Source organism: Lycium barbarum, chromosome 3, assembly GCF_019175385.1.
Source record: "Lycium barbarum isolate Lr01 chromosome 3, ASM1917538v2, whole genome shotgun sequence".
Lineage (NCBI taxonomy): Eukaryota > Viridiplantae > Streptophyta > Magnoliopsida > Solanales > Solanaceae > Lycium > Lycium barbarum.
Genome location: NC_083339.1, coordinates 115,810,187 through 115,830,247, shown reverse-complemented (window position 1 = coordinate 115,830,247; position 20,061 = coordinate 115,810,187). Strand labels below are relative to the sequence as shown.

The following is a 20,061-nucleotide window of genomic DNA, read 5'->3' as shown; positions in this document are numbered from 1 at the left end:
TCCCAACATTTTTATATTTCCTAAATCCCGCTATATATAAGTCCAGTTTTTCCCTTTTGTTTTTTGTTAATTAATATATGACGAAAAAAAATAAAATTAATATATGACGTTTTGAGTTTAATGCGTAAATAATATATTTAACTATTTAATAGGACCCCTTTCCCCGAATGGGGCCTACACGGTGCGAATTCGGATATAATCGGACTTCAATGCTGGTGCCGGACATGGGGTGAAAAATAAAAAAATTATTTAATAGACGTTTGAGAACACACATGATTTGTTTTTTAAAATTTGAACTGAAACGATCTAATAAAAATATTTTATCATGTGTTCAAGTGATCAATTGAAATAGATCGTAGTTTGAATGTCCATATGAAATTTGTTGGCAAATTTAAAAGGATGTCGATGCATTTTCCATAAGATTTTATATATGTTATGATGTTTGTAGGGCTATTTGTATGGTATTAAAGGTAAACACGATAAATTCTAACTAGAAATAAGTTTGAATATAAGAAATTATTCTGTTTTGAATGAACTAGAAAAAAATCGTATGGAATGGAACAAAGCAAATAACTTTATATTCTACTCCCTTTGCCCCAATTTATGTGGCACACTTAGATTTTTTAGAGTTAAACGGTTTAATTTTAATCGTAAATTCAGATATGGAATCTTTTAAGTTTTTTAAAATAAAATTTACATATTCGAAAACCACATAAAAAGTACTATAACAATAATTGATAATTCAATATATTAAAAAGATATATGAAAAATTATAGTCAAAGAAAGATTTGTTTGAATCTCGAAATGTAAAAGGTGCCAATAAATTACTCCCTCTGTCTCAATTTATATGGTACTTTTCGGTTCCCGAGATTCAAACTGCATGAACTTTTACTAACATTTTAAGATGTATTTTTTCATTGAATTGATATGATAAAAGTTGCAACTTATAGTACTTCTTATGTAGTTTTCAAATATATAAATTTTAATATTAAAATATTAAGTTAATCTAATCCAATTAAGCTTCAAAGTTTAGTCAAATTGACTTTCGAAAAGCGAAAAGTGTCACATAAATTGAAACGGAAAGAGCATGACGGAGGGAGTATAATTCTAAAGTTTCCTATAAATGAAACAAACGAAATGTAAACTCACATTTATAGCTGAAAATTTTGCAATTTCTACTCTTTTTTTTTTCTTTTTCTTTTATCCATTTTGAAGTGCGTTGTAGTTTTTTGAGGTGCACTTTCTATTACGTTTTATTTGTTTTTTGTCTGATATAGTTTTTGATGTTGCGTTTTATGAGAGTTGACGGAATTTTCCTAATCATGTTTCTAGTAAAAAGAAAATTGGAAAAGGCTCAAATATGCCATCGAACTATTAAAAATAACTCATTTATGCCATCAAACTATTGAAAATGGCTCATTTGTGCCACTCATCAATAGTTTGGCTCATTTATGTCATCGCTCGTTACCAAAATGACTCATCCATGCCATTCTCATTAACGCCGGTTTTATAATACCAGATATGACACGTGGCCTCTAATTAGAAGTCTACGTCATTTAATTAAATTAGCCCTAATTTAAATCCCAAATTAATAAAAAAAATCCAACCTATACACCCTACCCACGCACAACCATGATCTACTTGGAGGCCGAGTGTCATATCTGGTATTGTAAAACCGACATTAATGAAAAATGACATGGATGAGTCATTTTGGTAACGAGCGATGGCACAAATGAGCCAAACTATTGATGAGTGGCATAAATGAGTCATTTCCGATAATTCGATGGCATAAATGGTCCAAATTATTGACGAGTGGCATAAATGAGTCATTTCGATAGTTTGATGGCATCTCACGATTCCATAAAATCTAAGCCAGAGTTTGTTAAATAGTTGAGGAGATAAAAATGCTCACTTTTGACAAACTTAGATGATCAAAACTCGAGTATATTTATGGGATCATTTTAAACTTATTCCTAGACATAAGGGTCCATTTTTGGACATTTTTCACGAATGTCCTTATTCGGGGGTGGTCTTTAATTTTTTCCCTTCAAAATTGTTGGTCTTTAATTTTTGCCCTTAGACTAAAATATCCCGAGGTTCTGTGTTCAAATTCCAGCTTAGTAAAAAAAATCGTAAGGCAAAGTAGGCTTATTCGGGCAAAAGTTAGCCTAATTTTTGCTTTGCAAAGTAATAAAAAAAAAATGCAAACCTGCCTCGAGGCAAATTTTGCATTAAGGCAAACCTCTGCCGTAAGACAGACTTTTGCCTTGAGGCAAATTCTACATTAAGGCAAATCTCTGTCTTAAGGCAGGCTTTTGCCCGAATAGGCCTACTTTGCTACAAAACTTTGCCTTGCGATTTTTTAAATTTATTGAGTGAGAATTCGAACTCAGAAACTCAAAATATTTTTTGCTACTTTTTTAAGCGAAGGATAAAAGTCCAACGCCCTTTGAAGGCCAATCCATGCAAAAACTTGTGTAACATTGGGCCGAGAATATGTCAAAAAGTCCAGTCCATGAAATTCAAAGAGGAGTCATGTTCAAGTAGAGCAATTCGCAGGAATGCCCCTATTTGGGGGGTGGTCTTTAATTTTTGCCCTACGCTTAATACCATGAGGCTTAGGATTCGAACCCCGGCTTAGCAAAAAAAAATCGCAAAATAGAGTTTTGTAATAAAATTAGGCCTATTCGGGCAAAATTTCGGCCTCAGGCAGAGTTTTGAATGCAAAACTCTATCCGGAGTTTTGCAAGCCAAAATTGGGCCTCTGGCATAGTTTTGCAAGCCAAAGTTAGGCCTAAAATTGTTCCCGAAGCAATTAGGGTAAAATAGACCAAAAAAAAAAAAAAATCATGTGAGGACTACAAAACTTTGAGATCTTCCCTTATACTCCCTCCATTTCAATTTATGTGAATCTTTTCGGAGTAAAGAGTCAAACTTTATAACTTTAACCGTAAATTTTGACATAGATTTTTAAGTTTGTAAAAATAAAATCTATATATTTAGGAACTACATAAAACGTACTTTAAGTCGTGATAATTTATAATTCAAATAATTAAGAAAAAAATATAAGAAAAACATGGTCAAAGTACTACCTCGTAAACTCCCTCAAATAGTAACGGGTTCACATAAATTGAAATAAAGGGAGTATATTGGTGGTCAAAAGAGTGTGCATTTTTTACCTAAAAAAATGCTAAGTGGACACTCTTTTTTATCCGGAGGGAGTAGTAATAAGGGTCCATTTTTGTCATTCTCCCTTTTTTGCACGGATTGGCCTTCATTTGGGGTGGTTTTTAATTTTTATCCTTCAAATTGGTGATCTTTAAGTTTTGGCTCTCAAATTGGTAGTCTTTAACTTTTTCCCTTTGCCTTTGCAAATTCTGCCTTGAACAGAGGCAGAAGGCAAAAATTAAAGATCACCAATTTGAGGGACAAAAATTAAAGAACCGCCCCAGCTATGGACAATCCTACAAATTGCCCGTCATTCTCTCGGTATGTGTAGTTGGGCCAATTCGGGTTTCGAGCATATGTCAAAAGTCCAGTCCAGGAGTCCTGACCAAGTGTCCATCCCTCTCTCCTAGTTCTTTTTTCTTTCTTGGACTACCCTCATAATAGCTTGGGACCCCTAACTTGTCCATTTTTATTTAGTGTATACCTAAACTATGTGTTGGCTTAATTATCCCCTGAACTTGGTAATATGATAGTCTCGACCCCCCTAGACACTGATATGGCAAAGAGCGTGAACACACTCTCATTTAGGCGCGTGAAAGGGTCAAAAATCGAAAAATCAGCTTCCAAGTGGAGTATTTTTCAACTATTAACCGCCATATAATCAATATAATGATTTATTTTTTCCAATTGTGTTTCCTTTTGTTTTTTCTTAATATTCATTGCATATTTTATCCCAATTGTATTTTTTTCTTTTTAGATATAATGATTATTTATTTCAACTATGTGTTTTTTTTTCCTTTTTTTGGATCCAAATCTAAATAACTTAGTTGAAACTCTATTTATTTTAGCCAAATAAAAAGAAGGTTTAGCAAAAGTAATGAAGTTTAGACGGTGTATTTTCTATAAAAAAAATTGTGTATTTTTCTTTTCATGCAATTACTATTTATTTCAACTCTACATTATTTTTTTCGGGTCAAATTCTTAAAATATTTGATTGATATTTTATTTATTTCTTTTTAGATACAATGATTATTTGCTTTAACTGTGTATTTCTTCTTTTTCTGGCCAAATATATAAAAATAACTTGATTAGAATATCATTATCTTTAGCCAAATAAAAAAAAAGTATGGTCAAAATATTATTGTTTCAAGTTCTTTTTTTACAGATTTGGCCCAAAAAAGATGATCTAAATAATTGGTGAACTTTAAAAGGTAATAAATATATATTTTATCCTTAAAAAATGTCATATGGATAAAAAAATTCATGTGACAGCGCGTGTGTCACACGACCATGGATTGCCAGCATCTAGGGGGATCGAGAGTATCATGTTACCAAATTCGGAGGTAATTACGCATAATTTAGGTGTTCATCCAATAAAAATCCACAAGTTGAGGGTCCCAAGGTACTTTGCCTTTTCTTTTTGTTCCAAAACTTCCAAAAGAAAATTCTTGATAATACAGGGAAGGAAGTGGGGTTGTGAAAAAAATGGAGGGGAAAATAGAGAAGGAAAACAAGAGTGTGAAGAAGACGGTTTGTGATGTGGATGCTTTGAAGAAGTGTTTGGAAGAAAATAAAGGTGACTATTTGAAATGTCAGTCTCATGTTGAAGCCTTTAGGTCATCTTGCTCTATCAAGAAACCTAATTCTTCTTCAGAATACCCCCCAAAGTTCAGCTCTGGTGCGGATTCTTGATCCTGTGATTAAAAAATCATGATATTTGATACCTGATAGCTGTGGTTAACCTTTGTTTTATTGGAGTTTTTTTTTTTTACTTGCAATAAGGTTGTTTTCTCGTTGATAAAGTTGGTAAAGTTATAAACTTGAATGCGATAAGATTGGTTTTTTAATGAAAATTTTGAGCTTTTCTAATTGTGTTGGGCAAGTGGTGAAATGAGTTTGGTTTACTGTAAAAGAAGAGTCTTTCAATTCTAATTGCTGCCTCAATAAGTGTTGCCCATGGATGGAGCTGACCATCTGTTCTTGTAGACATAACGGTCAGTTTAATCGTACAGATTGATGCCTCAGGTTTCTACTGGGGATTTTGTGTGTCTGTGTGTGTTTTGGGAATCCCTGGAACCCCTTGTCAAACCTGCAGTGTGTGGATGTATTTAGCCATTTTGATTCAACAATTTATATATATACAAAAGAACTTGTTTTTACTCTATTAGCTCAGAGTAACTTTTCGACGAAGGAGAGTAATTGACCCCCTTCAGTACACTTGGCTACACCACTGTCTACCATCAGCTATTGGTCTAGGACTTGAACGATTTTATAAGGCTCTAGTATGAGTTTCTTTCAAGATTTGCCTTTTGGAAAGAAAATAACAAGTTGCTCAGAGGGTTGATAAGTCTTGCTCAAGGGATAAAATAACATTGTTCAGGGGTTATATTAACCCATTCGGATCAGGTGTTATATTACCATGCTGTTTTATTTGCTACCCCAGAATTGTTGTGTTCCCAGTACCTAGATTCCTGGTTTATAAAGCTAAAATTATGGAGGTTACTGTGAATGAAAAGCAAGTAAAAAAACAGTGTGCTTGAAAAGTTTGATGCTGAGGGATGTATGGCTTACAAAGTAATGCTTGCTCGATCCTCATCCGCCATAGGTAATTCGATCAATGTCTTTTGTATGAGAACTTTCACACAAGCTGCTGCATAGACTAGTGATTTAGAAATTGCACCACTTGTTAGTTCTCTGATGTTTAGGTATCCACATAATATTACTTAAACAGATAGTGGTTTAGATGCACCTAATAATTTGCCAACTTGGATGGGGAATTCCTGATGAATGTCAGAATAGCCTCAATTATTGCTGCAGGTTTAATCTTCGATGCTTTTCATCTTAGTTCCTTTTAAATTAGAGTCACTGTCCTTGTATCACATGAACTTGGTTGTGAGATGCATGCTCTTTGTTGGATTTATGGATATTTAACGGCGAATTTGAGGACAGCAAATGTTGCTCACTTTTTAACTTTCAAGTGGGGATATTGTTGATAACCTGAACAAATAATAACCATTTGCGACACTTTGAGCTTTTAGATGAGGCTTGCTCACGCAAATATGGTATCAGATCAGAATAGGTCCTGAGCTCGATTCTTGCCGCCACCCATCAACAAAATAATCATGCTGTTGGTCAAAAGAAAAGAAACAGGCCCTGTGAAGAGGGCATGTTGCTAACCTAAATAAATAAATAGTTCTCTTTCTAATAATCCCCCATCCAATGATATAATAGAGTACCTGCCGTGTATTTACCAGATGGGGAAGTGTCAGTAGCTGCAGGTATTGCCATGTCTCACAAGGTAATTTTGTCTTCAACAGGAAATTCCATAACTCATAGATCTGGTTGATAGTTGGAAACTTGTCAAAGTCCATATCTGTAGCACCACTAGTGTCTTTTAAATTTCTTAACTACGAGCGCATAGGAAGTAATGATATATGGATCAAAAATGAGAAACATACTTAAAAGTATCACAAAACCCTGTTGGGTTTTTTGATATTGGTGAATGGGAAATGATGGGATGAAAAGTGAAGGGAATATAAAAGGTCCCTTTTGCTTTGGGAAATGTAAAAGGTTCCTTGTGCTTTGGTTAAAGCATCTGTCCCACATAGGAAAAAGAGAGAAAAAGAGAGAAAAAGAGAGGTGTACATATTACATTACACCTTCTCTAGTTGCTAAAAGGGTTGAGGGGGAAAGGACCCCACGCGCCGTCGTCGTCGCTCGCTCGGCTCGGCTTCGGCTTTGGATTTGGATTTGGATTTAGATTTAGATTTGGTCAAATGATCTGATTGATTGATAAACCTGCGAAGTTCACCGGTGCCAACTTTAAAGGATGGCAGCAGAGAATGTTCTTTTGGCTTACCACCCTTGGTATGCAAAAGTTCACCAGTGAGGACCCTCCCGTGCCTGCCGCCGACATGCCTGACAATCAGAAGTTCATGGTTACTGAGGCTTGGAAACAGGCTGATTTTTTGTGCAAAGGCTACATTTTGAGTGCCTTAGAAGATGATTTGTACAACGTCTACAGTGCAGTAGAGACCTTCAAAGAATTATGGAGTGCACTGGAAAAGAAGTACAAAACTGAAGATGCTTGCTTGAAGAAGTTTGTGGTTGCCAAATTCCTAGACTACAAAATGATGGATGGAAAAACTGTTGGAACCCAAGTTCAAGAGCTTCAACTTATCTTCCATGACCTTATTGCTGAAGGTATGGTAGTGAATGAAGCATTCCAAGTGGCTGCAATGATTGAGAAGTTGCCACCCTCATGGAAAGATTTCAAGAATTATCTTAAGCACAAGAGAAAGGAAATGAAATTGGAGGATCTTGTGATTCGTCTCAAGATCGAGGAAGATAACAAAACCGCTGATAAGAGGTACCGTAAGAGTTCACCAATTGAAGGGGCAAGTGTCGTTGAAGATGCTGCTCCGAAAAAGAACAATAAAAGGAAGAGGCGTTCTGGAAAGGAGAAGTATCCTAACAAGAAAAAGTTCAAGGGCAATTGTTACAATTATGGTAAAGCAGGCCATAAAGCTCCCGACTGTCGTGTCCCCAAGAAGGACAAAGAGAAAAACAAGGGTCAGGCAAACATGGTGGAAGATGTTGATGACCTATGTGCAATGTTGTCCGAGTGCAACCTGGTTGGCAACCCAAAGGAGTGGTGGCTTGATTCTGGTGCCACTCGACATGTGTGTGCCGTTAAGGAAGCATTTACAACTTACACTCCCGCTGGACCTGACGAGGAGCTATACATGGGAAATACTGCAACAGCCAAAGTTGAAGGATATGGAAAGGTTCTGTTGAAGATGACATCCGGCAAAGTGCTGACTCTCAACAACGTCATGCATGTTCCATCAATTAGGAAGAACCTAGTTTCAGCCGCACTACTCGTGAAAAATGGGTTTAAGTGCGTGCTGGTTAGTGATAAATTTGTACTTAGTAAGAATGATATGTTTGTAGGAAAGGGCTACCTCACCGAGGGCCTTTTCAAACTTAATGTAATGGTTGTTGCCAGTATTAATGGAAAATCTGCTTCTTCTTACTTATTGGAGTCAAATAATTTATGGCATGTTCGTTTAGGACATCTCAATTACAAAACCTTGCGGAAAATGATTAATCTTGAAATATTGCCTAAATTTGAGTGTAATATATCTAAATGTCAAATATGTGTTGAATCAAAGTTTGTTAAGCATTCGTATAAGTCCGTTCAAAAGAATTCAAATCCTTTAGACTTAATACACACTGACATTTGTGATATGAAGTCAATACCATCTCGCGGTGGGAAAAAGTATTTCATAACTTTTATTGACGATTACACTCGATATTGTTATGTTTACTTGCTAAACAGTAAGGATGAAGCAATAGAAGCATTTAAGCAATATAAGAATGAAGTCGAAAATCAACTAAATAAAAAGATAAAAATGATTAGAAGTGATAGGGGTGGAGAATACGAATCTCCTTTTGCAGAGATATGTTTAGAATATGGAATTATTCATCAAACCACTGCCCCCTACACACCACAATCCAATGGAGTTGCGGAAAAGAAAAATCGGACATTGAAAGAAATGATGAATGCTTTACTAATAAGTTCCGGTTTACCGCTGAGCTTGTGGGGGGAAGCTATCCTTACAGCTAACCGAATACTCAACAGAGTGCCCCACAGCAAAACACAATCCATTCCATATGAACTATGGAAAGGAAGAAAACCCAACTTGAAATATTTCAAAGTGTGGGGGTGTTTAGCAAAAGTACAAGTTCCTTTACCTAAAAAGGTAAAAATCGGACCAAAAACTGTGGATTGTGTTTTTATTGGATATGCTACAAACAGCAAAGCATGTCGGTTTTTGGTTCACAAATCCGACAATCCCGAAATTCATGTTAATACGGTAATTGAATCAGATAATGCTGAATTCTTTGAAAATATTTATCAGTATAAAATTGAATGTGAGTCGTCAAGTGAAAGATCTAAACGACCGCGGGAAGAACCAAAGGAAAGTACACCAAGTGAAAAGGATCCAAGGCGTAGCAAACGTCAAAGGACATCTACTTCCTTTGGACCAGATTTTGTGACATTCTTGCTTGAAAATGAGCCTCAAACATTTAAAGCAGCGATGTCTTCTTCTGATTCAGCATTTTGGAAAGAGGCAGTCAATAGTGAGATTCAATCAATCTTAGATAACCACACATGGGAAGTGGTTGATCTTCCTCCTGGAAACAAGCCTTTAGGTTCTAAATGGATTTTTAAAAGGAAAATGAAAGCTGATGGCACTATTGACAAATATAAGGCAAGACTTGTAGTCAAAGGTTATAGACAAAAAGAAGGCCTTGATTATTTTGACACATACTCGCCTGTAACAAGAATAACGTCCATTCGGGTGTTAGTGGCTCTGGCAGCCGTGTATGGTCTTGAAATTCACCAAATGGATGTTAAAACAGCTTTCTTAAATGGTGATTTGGAGGAAGAAATTTACATGGAACAACCCGAGGGTTTTGTGGTTCCTGGTAAAGAAAAGAAAGTGTGCAAACTTGAAAGTCGTTTTATGGACTTAAACAAGCACCCAAACAATGGCATGCTAAATTTGACCAAACCATGTTGGCAAATGGCTTTAAAATCAATGAGTGTGATAAATGTGTTTACATTAAAAACACTCCAAGTCACGAAGTCATTGTTTGTTTGTATGTTGATGACATGCTGATAATGAGCAAAGAAATGGCAGATATAAATGCTACAAAGCATGATAAATGCTACAAAGCGCATGCTGGCTAGCAAAATTGATATGAAAGACTTAGGAGTTGCTGATGTAATCTTAGGAGTCAGAATTCATAGAACTCCACAAGGTATAGCATTATCACAGTCTCACTACATAGAGAAAGTACTTGACAAGTTCAAGTACTTGGATTTCAAGATTGCCAGAACTCCAATTGATGTGAGTTACGCACTTCAAAAGAATGAAGGTGAAAGTAAATCACAAGGTGACTATGCGAGAGTGTTGGGAAGTCTGATGTATATCATGAATTGTACACGACCAGATATAGCATGTGCCATTAGTAAACTGAGTCGGTTTACAAGTAATCCCAATTACACACATTGGATGGCAATGAAACGAGTTTTGGGGTATCTGAAACATACTCAAGACTATGCTTTGCATTATAATAAATATCCCGAAGTGATTGAGGGATATAGTGATGCAAATTGGATCACTGGATCGTCTGAAGTTAATCCACGAGTGGGTATGTTTTCACAATTGGGAGTGGAGCAGTGTCTTGGAAATCATCCAAACAGACTTGCATCGCCCGTTCCACTATGGAATCTGAATTCATAGCTTTAGACAAGGCCGGTGAAGAAGCTGAATGGCTCCGGAATTTCTTAGAAGATATTCCATTCTGGCCCAAACCTTTGGCTCCTATATGTATACATTGTGACAGTCAAGCAGCAATAGGAAGAGCAGGGAGCGTAATGTATAACGGAAAATCTCATCACATACGACGAAGACACAATACCGTTAGACAACTCCTCTCTAGTGGCGTTATCACGATTGACTATGTAAAGTCAAGAAATAACGTAGCGGATCCGCTTACAAAAGGCTTATCTAGAGAGGGAGTTAGTAGATCATCAATGGGAATGGGGTTAAGGCCGATGACAAGTCATCATGGCGGTAACTCTACCTAGCAGACTGGAGATCCCAAGAACTAGGTTCAAAGAGATCAAACAAAGTTATGACTAACGGTTCAACATTGTCAAACAACTCAACCCATTCTCGGATGAAGACAATGTTCAGAAATAAGGATAAAACTTTATGGCTTGTTAATGAGTTAATAAAGCATTAAGATTTTTAATGATTATCTAAATCTGGCAGTGTATGACCAGATAATGTGGCTATAAGACCACATGTTTAGAAATCACCGATGTGAGTGTTAAGTGTAAGCCGCTTTAAAAGGGAATGATAGTGAAGGCCCATTCTCTATGCACTCATGAAACCAGGCGGTGTTCATGGCTGAAACGAACACAACCGTGAGAACCATAAATGGTTGAAGGTTGATTGTGTGATTTATGTTGTCTAGGTATACAACAAAGTTCGACGGTTCAAAGATATCAAATCTACCGATTGATCGAGTATATCCGATGTAAGTTCACTACGGAAAGTTCAAAGGGAAACCTACTTATCCAGATGCAGTCAATCTTCGCTTGTATATCACACTTGTCCGCGCATTCTTTTATATTATGGTCATTCCCCATTCATGTGGGGGATTGTTGGGTTTTTTGATATTGGTGAATGGGAAATGATGGGATGAAAAGTGAAGGGAATATAAAAGGTCCCTTTTGCTTTGGGAAATGTAAAAGGTTCCTTGTGCTTTGGTTAAAACATCTGTCCCACATAGGAAAAAGAGAGAAAAAGAGATGTGTACATATTACATTACACCTTCTCTAGTTGCTAAAAGGGTTGAGGGGGAAAGGACCCCACGCGGCGGCGGCGTCGCTCGCTCGGCTCGGCTTCGGCTTTGGCTTTGGCTTTAGATTTGGATTTGGTCAAATGATCTGATTGATTGATAATCTTTTTGGACCAAAATTCTTTTAAATTTTAATTTAATTATTTATTAATTAATTAATTATTTCCAGATTCTGACCCGTTAGTGACCCGGATCCGCGTGTCTGACCCGCGACCCGTTTCTCCCCGGATTAATTTAAATTTCCCTCCGTTTTTTTTTTAAAAACGTACATTTTCTGAAAGGTTGCAAACCTTTCTGAAAAGGTGCAAACCTTTTCCCAACCAGTGCGTTAATGGCTATAAATTCCAGTTAATATTCAGATTATTACTTACGAATTTTCTGAAATCCTCTATTCTTCTACTCTTCTTAAAAGTTTTCTTTTCTGTGTGATATACTGTCATTGAGTGGTTCGCCGCTACCAGAATTTGGAGTACTACTATTTTGGTAAGATAATCGTTCTATCCTGGGAGGGGATATTCCATCAACCTCGAGTACTGTGAGGGGAATAATTTCCTTAAGGACACACTTTGAACTAAGTGGGCTCGATTATGTTCTGAATATATTTTTCCTAACACTGTTTCTGTTCATTTGTCCATTTTCTGTAATTTACTGGTTTTAAGTTTTTACAGATTGTGTAATCTGCTTTTACTAAGTGTTTTATAGATTCAGAAACTTTATTTAGACTTATACAGATTATTTTTAAACAACAAACCCCAATAGACATGGATTTGTTCTTCAGCTCACTTACTGCTAAAAGTTATATCTTAGCTAGCGTTGTTATGTCCACTATTTTCCTTGCTCCATTCCCTAAGCAGACTGCAAATTTGACGTTCAGCTGCCAGGATTTAGTCGTTTCTTTGTTTCCTAGTGTCATTAAAGCTATGATTTAGGGAAGTCTGTGTATTTGACAAAACTATGTGTACTTGTATTTGAGTTTCTCAAAATGAGAGTTTAATTTACATTTAAATCTCACTTAACATTGCAACTGATCTCACTTTATGCTCGTATATCTAGAAAAAGTGATCATTAGGCAATATAAAATTGACAAGTGACCAAGCATATTTAAGAAATTGCTCTTCATGTACTGGAGTACTAGGTAACTTGGTTTTTTTAAAAAAATATTTTTAAAAGAACTCTTACCTACCCTTTTGCAGTTGTAGAGGACCTCAGATAAGCAACCTGAATGATGCTTGGAGGACGGAATCCCTGTCTTTTGATATTAGCAGTAATAAAGCTACAAAGAAGACTCAAGTATAAATCACTGCCTTGTTTGTAACATTCCATAACTAAGGATATAGTTTTCTCATCTTTGCTATTTCTTCAGCTTTAACCTGTTTTCAGATACTCAGTGATTCCAGTGTAGTTTGTGATAAGTAACAAGAGAGAAATAATGAGGAAAACAAGGTTTGGTGGATGGACAGTTATAGACTATATTGACTGCTTTTAGCTTGTACATGCGATTATTTCCCGTGCAAATTTAATGACAAAAGGCTGGTTGGTGTCTTGTTTTTCTCAATGAGAAATCATCTTATATAAATCTGATTCAAATATGCGTAGCTCACTTCTAAAAGTTCATTCCTTTCATTTGAAACTTGGAGCTAAGGGCAATGGCCAAAGCAAGAAGATTGTTATGTTGCTAATTGGATTTTGGATGAAGCTGCCGATTTCTTTTTTAGGGGGGGTAGCTACTTAATAAGTGATTTTTGTTCTAGTCTAACTTCTTTCGCAGATGATATAAAGTCATCCATCGATGACAATATTTTTGAAGGGCTTGACCGAGGAGGAAAATAAGATTGTGCACGCGACCTAGAGACCAATCCTAAAGCCTTTGAAGTATCCTTTGGATAGGTAGACCTATTTGGAGTCCGGAGCCAAAATGACTTATTTTTATAGTTATTAGACAAAAATAGTATGCTTTTTTTTTTTTAGACCAAAATGGGTATTTCGTTGGATAACCAACGAAATACCCACACAAGTACTGTTCCGGCCGATGAATTTCTTGCATTTCGCTACATGTGTAGCGAAATGCAAGAATTTTTTTTTTCCTTTGCATTTCGTGAATCAATTCACGAAATAGGCATTTTTAATTTTTTTTTTTTTTTTTTTTTTTTGCAATTCGTGAAATTAAAACTGTTTTTTTTTTCCTTTGCATTTCGTGAATCAATTCACGAAATAGGCATTTTTTTTTTTTTTTGCAATTCGTGAATAAAAACGAAACTGATTTGTATTTTTTTTTTTTTTTTTTTGCATTTCGTTGTGCAATCAACGAAATATGTTTTTTTTTTTTTTTATTTCGTGAATTGATTCACCGAAAGTGATTTGTTTTGTTATGGTTTTTTTTTTTTGGCATCTCGTGACACAATCAACGAAATAGGGTTTTTTTTTTGTTGCAATTCGTGAATAAAAAAAGAAATAGGAAATTATAATTTTTTTTTTTTTTTTTTTGCATTTCGTGTATTAAAAAACGAAATAGCATAATTTTTTTTTATTTCGTTCATATAAAAACGAAATTGGAAAATATATATTCGTGTATTAATGAACGAAATAGGTTTTTTTTATTTTTTTTTGTATTTGGTGAATTAATGAAGGAAACTGATTTATTTTCTTTTTTTTTATTTCGTGTATTAATGAAGGAAACTGATTTATTTTTTTATTTTTTTGCATTTCGTAATTTAATGAACAAAATAGTTTTTTTTTTTTGGTATTTCGTGAATAAAAAAAACGAAATAGGAAATTATAATTTTTTATTTTTTGCATTTCATATATATATATATATATATATATATATATATATTTTATTTTATTTTTCTATAAAGCAGTAAAACAGTACCAAATTTTTTTTTCTATAACGCAGTAAAATACTGCTTTATAGAAACAGTACCAAAAAAAAAAAATTGGCCAACTTTATTTTTTGCAACACTTAGTGTTTTTCTCCATACTTTGACCAATCATTAGTCGTGTGTCAAGACTCCGAAACATCAATATTTTATATAGAACCTGATATTTTTTTCTGCGTACAATAATGTAGGCCCAATACATCAAGGATACGTAGACGTTCGGATCGTCATTTTAGAGGTTGAAAAGGTGCCCGAAGTAAGTTTTGTTTGAAAAAACTTAGTGTTTGACTGTAAGGTTATTTTAGTCAACTTTATATGTCAAGAAAATTGGTCAGCTTTATTTTCAAAAATTGAAACCGCAGAAGTGAAATTGACATTCACAGCTACATTACCCCGAGATTTTTACGTTGAAATCTATTGCGTATCATCATCTTATAAGTAAATAAAACTGAAAAATTCACGGGAAAATTGAAATTGAATGGAATAAAAGCTGTTTTTTTTTTAAAATCGGCTCGGCCAAACCGCCTTGCGGTAGTTTGTTCGCATAGATCTCGAAAAAATAAGCAAGTTAAAAAAAAAAACGCGTAAAACGGACGTCCGAGCGCAAAGTTATGACCATCTAAAGTTTGACGACTTTACAACTAGTTTTTCTCCCTATATTTTTTAGAATTATATTCATATTCAAGATAAAGTTATGTCTTGACTTTACAACTATTTTTTTTTCGTTTATTAAAAAACGAAATAAGTTTTTTTTTTTATTTCGTTCATCTAAAAACGAAATATGAAAATAATTTTTTTTTGTATTTTTGTATTTCGTTTATATAAAAAAATAGGAAATAATTTTATTTTCATTTCGTTTATAAAAAAACGAAATAGGAATATATATATATATATTCCTATTTCGTTTTTTAATACACGAAATGCAAAAAAAAAATATATATATAATTTCCTATTTCGTTTTTTTATTCACGAAATACAAAAAAAAAAAAAAAAAAACTATTTCGTTCATTAAATTACGAAATGCAAAAAAAAAAAAAATCAGTTTCCTTCATTAATACACGAAATTAAAAAAAAAACCTATTTCGTTCATTAATACACGAAATGCAAAAAAAAAAAAAAAAAAAAAATATATATATATATATATATATATATATATATATATATATATATTCCAATTTCGTTTTTATATGAACGAAATAAAATTTTTTTTATCCTATTTCGTTTTTTAATACACGAAATGCAAAAAAAATATATATATATAATTTCCTATTTCTTTTTTTATTCACGAATTGCAAAAAAAAAAAAAAAAAAAAAAAAACCCTATTTCGTTGATTGTGTCACGAATTGCAAAAAAAAAAAACACATATTTCGTTGATTGCACAACAAAATGCAAAAAAAAAAAAAAAAAATTAAAAATGCCTATTTCGTGAATTGATTCACGAAATGCAAAGGAAAATAAAATAAAAAATGCTTGCATTTCGCTACACATGTAGCGAAATGCAAGAAATTCATCGGCACCGGAACAGTCCTTGTGTGGGTATTTCGTTGGTTATGCAACGAAATACCCATTTTGGTCTAAAAAAAAAAAAGCAGACTATTTTTGTCTAATAACTGTAAAAATAAGTCATTTTGGCTCCGGACTCTCTCTATTTGTATGTGGAATTCGTTGCTAAATAGATCTAGTCCAATGTCCCTCTCTTCCCCCTGCGAACTTCTTTGTTTCAATTTATATGACACTTATCTAGGCATGGAGTCTAAGAAAGGAATGAAGACTTGTGGAGCTTATGGTCTAAAATACTTAAAAACATTTTTATGACTATTAATCATTTCATTAAGGATAATATGAGAAGTTTAAAGGTAAATTATTTTTAAATACAGAGAGATTACATTTTTTTTGAAATAGATTAGAAAGGAATATAATATATTTCTAATAGTTTGATCTTCGGGATGAGGCACTAGATTCTCAGTTATGCAATAATGTGAAGGGTCATTTACATGCCATAAAATCGGTCTTAGTAGTTTCTTCCAGAAGATACAAACTTTGATTCTAATCAAACGAACTCAAACGCAAGTACATATCAGGTTTCACTTCTAATTGGTTCTTCCTTGCTTGGAGTAAAGAGAGGAAATATAAAATGTGTCATCAGGGGTGGAAGGGAGCTATGGGACCAGCACTTTTGTTTTTTTCCTCCTTCTCTTTCACGTATTTAGGTTTTAAATAGATAGATAAAAGGGCCACAATGTCCTCGATTGCATATAAAATATGTGCTTTGCTTAATTGTCGTGTTTGTTCGACAGAGTAATGAATCACGAGTAAGGCAAGTCAAACTTTAGACATTGAAGAATCCAAGCTTGAGAACCAACAAAACAACAAAAAATAATTTCAAATATCAAATAAATGAATACTCCGGTCTATTTTAGTTGTAACAAATTTATCTTGCCCGTATGAACAATAGTTAAGTGATATGTATTCTTTTAATTTGTAATTACAACAATTAATTATTCATTTTGGCGCAAACATCATGGCTGGCGTATTTTTCCGTTTTGACCAGCACTCCTCCATCATTTGTGCCTGTTGCCTCCTAATTGCTTACAGCGTCTTAAATTCATCCTCCACTTATTGACCTTATTTTTTTCTTAAAATAAAGGAGCCCGGGGGGGGGGGGGGGGGGGCGGGGGGAACGGAGTCGGCTAACTCTATGCAGAAATTGTCAAACCTTAATAAATTGATAAATGTCCTAGTATTATGCTTACTAGTAGCTTGCAAAATATTATTTTAAGTACGTTACATGCTTTATATCCTGCATAATTATTTATTCTCATTTCTCTGGAGGGTTACTTGTTTTCACATCTGTTTTGTCCACATCCCTAAATGTAGCAATTGAGATTCTTGTTTGTCATTTATCACATAAGTTTATTCAGAGACAAATTCAAGATTTAGAGTTAGTGAGTCCAGGATGAGTGCGATGTTATTATTATACGTATACCTTTTAAATTTTTGCTTATTATATACATAGTTGGAGCCAAGCCCTTCTCACTTCTATCACGTACAGAAACACAACAGAAGAAACTAACTTATCTGCTCATCATATACTTGTTGAGCATGTCTGAATCTCAGACTTCTGTAAAACTTCCCATTTTTGACGTTTCGAGACCTTTGAGTTCATCTTCCCTTAAGTCCCTTTCTTTAGCTTGTAAAGAATGGGGGTTTTTTCACATCAGCAACCATGGAATTTCCAGAGATTTATGCAGACAACTTCATTTCCTTTCTAACCAGATATTCCATCTCCCTTGTGATGTAAAGCTGAATGCTGGACCCTTATCTAATATAAAAACCTACACTCCCCATTTCATTGCTTCACCTTTCTTTGAGAGCCTGAGGGTGTCTGGACCTGACTTCTTTGCCTCAGCACAAAGCACTTGCCAAGCCCTCATCAACCAGCCAATTCCAGAGTTCAGGTAAAATCAAAAAACTTAAAACTCCATCCTTTTTTCTGATAATGCTGGTGCTCGAGGCAACTCGCATGCACCTCGATCGACTATTCATCCAGGTACATACCTGCTATCTCCCACAAGCACATGTACCAGGTAACTATACTTGCCAAGGCTTAGGCAGATGAGAAGAATCACCTAGCATGTTTTGTCTCTGTTGGGATTTGAATCCCGGTCTTTTATAGTTTTCATCAACTTCATTGATTGCTAGCCTACACCTTTAGTTGGACCTTAACACTACATCTTTGCTTTTAGTTTTTGCTGTTGTGTTTATGGTCCAGAAGAAATGCTTTCTTTTCTTGCATCACAAAATGTTTGTTTAAGATCTCTTGTCACATGATTTGTCTATCTGACAACGATTTCGCTTTTTGTCATTTGTCCCATAGTCATGCAATGGAGGTTTATGGGAGCAAAATGGAAAAACTCTCCAAAAGCGTTGTTGAGGTCATACTGATGAGCTTAGGCCCTGAATTTGAGCAGAAATTTGCATCTGAATTTAACAAGTGTCATGGCTATCATAGAGTGATCAACTATACTCCACCCGAATTCACGAAACAAGAAGAAGTTGAAGGGCTAGGGATGCACACTGACATGAGTTGCATAACAATAGTGTATCAAGATGAAGTTGGTGGTCTTCAAGTGAGATCCAAACAAGGCAAGTGGATGGACATTGATCCTTGTCAAGACACACTTGTTGTTAATGTTGGAGATCTCTTACAGGCTTGGAGTAATGGGAAATTGAGGTCATCTGAACACAGAGTTGTGCTAAAAAAGCCTGTAAGTCGATTTTCCATCGCTTTCTTTTGGTGCTTTGAAGATGAGAAACTGATTGTTGCACCAGAAGAGATTGTGGGGAATGAAAATTTGAGGGTCTATAAGCCTTTTGTTTGTGCTGATTATTTGAAGTTTAGAGAAAGCAATGAGAAAGGCAAGTTTGAGAAAGTTGGTTTCACTGTCAAACATTTTGCAGGTAAATAATCATCATGATTGTAGCATTTTCTTCTTTCGCGTTTGGTGTGTCTCTGGTGAAAAACATTTCTTTGTACAAGTGAGGTTATAAACAATTATACACAATGGAGTTTGTCGTTCTTTTATTTAATGTCCTAAGTTATGATTCTATGTATGATACCTTTTTTGTGAGTTTTAAGTTTTATTACTTACCATGTAATATATTTTTACATCATCAAATTATATTACAAATAACAAGCACAGTTGTTATATATAACATAAAAAGAAAACATGTTATAGCATGTTAAGTTACCGGCGTAATTCCAATTTTTTTTGGATAGTAGGTATATTATAACATAAACCCTTGCTCTTTTCCCAATTTGGCGGCACATGAGTTTGCTTCCACTTTATTGGTGGCAACTCAGTCATGTTTGACCTTTTGCAGCTTATAAACATTTCTTTTTACAAGTGATGTTAAAAACAATTATAGTATCTTGGGCAATGGAGTCGTTTGTTCTCCTCTTTCAAAGTACTAAGTTATGTATTCTGTGTGTGATAACTTCTTTTCTTTAAGTTTTGTGTCACTAACCGTGTAACTTATTTCTAGACCATCAGATAATATTACGATAATATTACTTGTGATTACACTACCCGTAATAGCAAGTACAACTATTATATAACATAAAATAAATAACCTGCGATGACACATTAAGTTATTACAAGAGCAGAGCCACCCTTAGTCATCGGTGGTTTTGGCAGAATCTCATAGCTTTGGCTCAAATCGTGTATTTGTATTTAATTTCATTTGATATATACAAAAAATATCTCCAAAATGCAATAAATAAAAGAGTTATTATTTAGAACCCATAAATTAGAACTCCTGGCTCTGCCATGTTACACCGCTAGTTAAAATTTCTATGGATAGTTGATATATAATTATAAACCCTACCCATTAATATTTTTTTCCCCAATTTGGCGGCACATGAGGTTGCTTCAACTTTATTGGTGGCAACTCAGTTATGTTTGACCTTTTGCAGCTTCTAGAGGTCACCAGAGACATTCCTGAATGAGTTTTCAATGATAAGTTTCAGAAATTCTAATGAGAGGTTATTTAAAATGAAATAGGCCTTATCAA

The 20,061-nt window shown here is 34.5% G+C and overlaps 1 protein-coding gene across 5 annotated transcripts; it reads left to right on the top strand.

The window, feature by feature from the left end:
* The first annotated feature begins 4,427 nt into the window (after positions 1-4,427).
* On the top strand, positions 4,428-19,194 carry LOC132631928 (gibberellin 20-oxidase-like protein). 5 transcript variants are annotated; one of them, XR_009579183.1, is made up of 2 exons: positions 4,428-4,846; positions 12,810-13,159. XR_009579183.1 is itself a non-coding variant. In XM_060347674.1 (2 exons), the coding sequence occupies exons 1-2, from the start codon at positions 5,727-5,729 to the stop codon at positions 18,954-18,956; spliced, it is 639 nt and encodes a 212-aa protein (XP_060203657.1). In that variant the 5' UTR covers positions 4,436-5,726; the 3' UTR covers positions 18,957-19,193. The 5 variants fall into 5 exon arrangements, 2 of the variants coding, with proteins under 2 accessions (XP_060203657.1, XP_060203656.1); XR_009579181.1 differs by having other exon boundaries at positions 12,804-13,159; XR_009579182.1 differs by having other exon boundaries at positions 4,428-5,773; positions 12,804-13,159.
* The last annotated feature ends 867 nt before the right edge of the window (positions 19,195-20,061 follow it).